General features: G+C 41.7%; 1 protein-coding gene across 1 annotated transcript; it reads right to left on the bottom strand.

The window, feature by feature from the left end:
- Positions 1–1,997: 1,997 nt before the first annotated feature.
- Tsp_12828 (putative glycophorin-B protein) lies at positions 1,998–2,729 on the bottom strand. The gene is made up of 3 exons (XM_003367599.1): positions 2,686–2,729; positions 2,407–2,485; positions 1,998–2,309 (listed from the first exon to the last, which is right to left on the bottom strand). Exons 1-3 carry the CDS (start codon positions 2,727–2,729, stop codon positions 1,998–2,000), a joined length of 435 nt encoding a protein of 144 aa, XP_003367647.1.
- Positions 2,730–2,851: the final 122 nt, after the last annotated feature.

Raw genomic sequence — 2,851 nt, 5'->3', positions numbered from 1 at the left:
AACAGGAAGGGCTTAGAATAAAAAAGTGACCCATTAAAAGGATAACCAGAAATTTGACATTTAGAATGCATGAAAATGACAACCAGTAAAATGAGATTCCCAACAGCGAGTAAAATTCATCGCAACAACATCTAATGAAATGTAGCCGCCGTGTAAAGCAATAAAATTCAAAACCAATCAAAGTTCTACGCAAAATATACAACCAATCAAAGTGTGAAGCGGCATGTCTTTGATGAATACTCAGGGTCTACCCTGCCGGGAAGAGATTGAGTCAGCCGGTCAGTCAGGAAAGCCCCTGGAGTGTCGATCGCTGGTCCTGTGTAGCCAGCTGTGAGCTCATAATCGACAGAGTCCATCAGACAGGACACTGTAAAAAATTATTCCGCTCCAGCCTGATAATGTGAACCTACTACCGTATGTTGAGTTAGGCGTATGCTTGTGAGGTGTGAGTCCCGTGGATTCAGATCGTTCTCTGTACCACAATTTTAACTGAATAAAGCTATATTATACGCGACAAATACATTCGACAATCTAACCTTAACCATGTTACACTGACCTTCGTCACGATACTTGTCAAACAAAACTAGATCAAGTGTCGACACAGTTTCTTCAAAATGAATACTAGTGTGACAGTAACTTGGATTGGAAAATCAAGGAAGAGCTAGTACAGTAGAGAGGGAATATATATAGTACTGAAGAACTTACGGCACCCTAGTTTTTGTGTGTAAATTTCCCAACTACTGTGACCTTGATATATATAAACGTCTCTACTATTATTGCGCGTTATGGCGGATGATAAGAGGAAAGTGGCCAAAGGGGGAGCAACAATGATGAGTAGGAGATATCAAGACAAAGAAAGCACACAACATAGAACAAACAGAAGCAGACACACTAAAAGCAACCTTCCGAACCAAACCAAAAAACACGTCCCCCCAGCCACCATACGCTACAGTCTCTTCAATAGTGATGAGCAAGTTCCTTTGTGTTGGCGGTAGAATCTTCTTTTTTGCTGTCCACAATAACATATGTATTTAGTACTGTGTATAATTGTAACAAAGAGCCATGTGCTCAGTGCCTGCTCAGGGGTAATTTCAAACGTCACTCATACCAGGTAGAGCGGAAAACGTGCCGTCGCCTTCGGATGACGTGGCAGTTGATCAGTTCAACGGTTTTTCTAATACCTGATTGTCAGAAAAATACGGTTGATAGTTGACGTGTAAAATGTTGCTCATCTGGTTGTGTTGGTGTTCTCTTCCTTGTCGCTTGTGGTGCGCTTAAATACGGTGGTTGTTGGTAGCACGTTCTGATAAAGATTTTAATATATTGTATTCTTGCTCGAAGAAGAGAAAATTGGTTCGAGAAAATGAAGAAGCTGCTGAATACATATGGGAATGAGGAAACCTTGTTGGAACTAACTGTACGCATTCATGGTCTGTGTCAACGTGTCCACCAGTCGAATAAAAAATAAGTCCAGGACGTGGCTGAGCTAAGGCGTAAAGCTGTTACGACCAAACTTGGTTACTCGATTTATCGGCGCAATAGCAACAGAAGCGGTTTACAAGGCACATTGCCAACAGGAAATTTCAACGCTCACGCAAGCGCAACGCTTTTCAGAGAAAGTGATGAACGTGGATGGGCAGAACAGTACAGGTAGCCTCCATAGTACAAAGAACCGGTGATGACATTAGGCGGTAGCACCAGATTATCCAGATGCTCTGACATGAGACTGTGGGCAACGTAAAAAAGATGGCTTCAGAAGGCACTCGAAATTTGTGCCATGTTCAGAAACCTGTGGTCGCAGCAAGACCGGGTAAAGATTTCCCATGGTGTGCTGTGCCGAATCTAGGAAGTACCAGATCCCAGAGACATGAAACTATTGCAGGTTGTTCAGCACAGTCACATTCCAAAAATCTTAGAAGCTGCCCGCAACCACCTGATAGCCACATAGCTGGCAGTGGCAAATATTCTTACTATACTCAGGCAGTGGTCGTTCTGGCCTAAGCAACGGAACGACATGGAATAGTGGTGTCAAACCTGTGACATCTGCGCCAGCCGCGGATCTCATTTGAAGAAGCTGCGGTCACCGATGAAGATTTAAGCAGTGTGTATGGATCTACTCGGCCCAGTGAAAGAGACACTGAATGTGACTGTTGTATCATACTAGTATACAAGATAGCATAGGGTCCATCGATTAATTTGTTGGCTGGGACACATATTTCAATTAGGAATCTTTGGGGTACCGGTGTATTGTGTACCATTTCACCGGTGAGACCCTCATTTGGATCGTCTTCAGCTGCCTGTGAACTTACCTACCCACCATTGCGAAGATTGACTCAATAAGATATTACTACAGCATATGCGGAGAGAACGCGTAACAAGGTAATTGTGTGATATGTGATACAGTACCTTTGCGTGCATTTCCACATTTACGGCAGCGATGGCATTTATGTGCCGATGCGTCTCATCCGTAGCAGTATTGTGAATTCTTCATATTTCATCCGTATATTAAAAAGAATGAACATCTGTACTGCTGAAATTGTGGAAGGAATGATTTTCTTTTATAAATTTTTAAGTATCACAATGCAGATCGAGCTAGTCGGATGCTTTTTACAACCCTTATGCATAGTTTTCTGAATCAGCGTTGATGCGGGTCATTGATGGCTCTTTACCAAACACAAAGGATACATGGTTTCATCTTTTCCGTTTTGTTTTGTTCTCACTATGCACATTTTGTTCTACTAAATGTATGTTTATTTATTGTTGTTGTTGTTGAATGGTGAAAAATAAAAATCATTATTTTATTTCCTATCATTTTTGTTGCTTTTTCTGGGTTATTGCTATCACATTTCAT

This window comes from Trichinella spiralis (assembly GCF_000181795.1).
Source record: "Trichinella spiralis strain ISS 195 chromosome Unknown Scfld3997, whole genome shotgun sequence".
NCBI lineage: Eukaryota > Metazoa > Nematoda > Enoplea > Trichinellida > Trichinellidae > Trichinella > Trichinella spiralis.
Note: the sequence above shows the minus strand (reverse complement) of the source record. Positions and strands in the feature narration are given on the sequence as shown.

Excerpts from the sequence above, each read along its gene's own strand:
- Tsp_12828 (XM_003367599.1), bottom strand. The coding sequence starts at position 2,729 with ATGTGCATAGTGAGAACAAAACAAAACGGAAAAGATGAAACCAT. Across the intron at positions 2,486-2,685 it reads AACGGAAAAGATGAAACCAT|AATTCACAATACTGCTACGG; the intron begins GTATCCTTTGTG and ends TGAAATATGAAG. Across the intron at positions 2,310-2,406 it reads ATGTGGAAATGCACGCAAAG|GTAAGTTCACAGGCAGCTGA; the intron begins GTACTGTATCAC and ends AATGGTGGGTAG.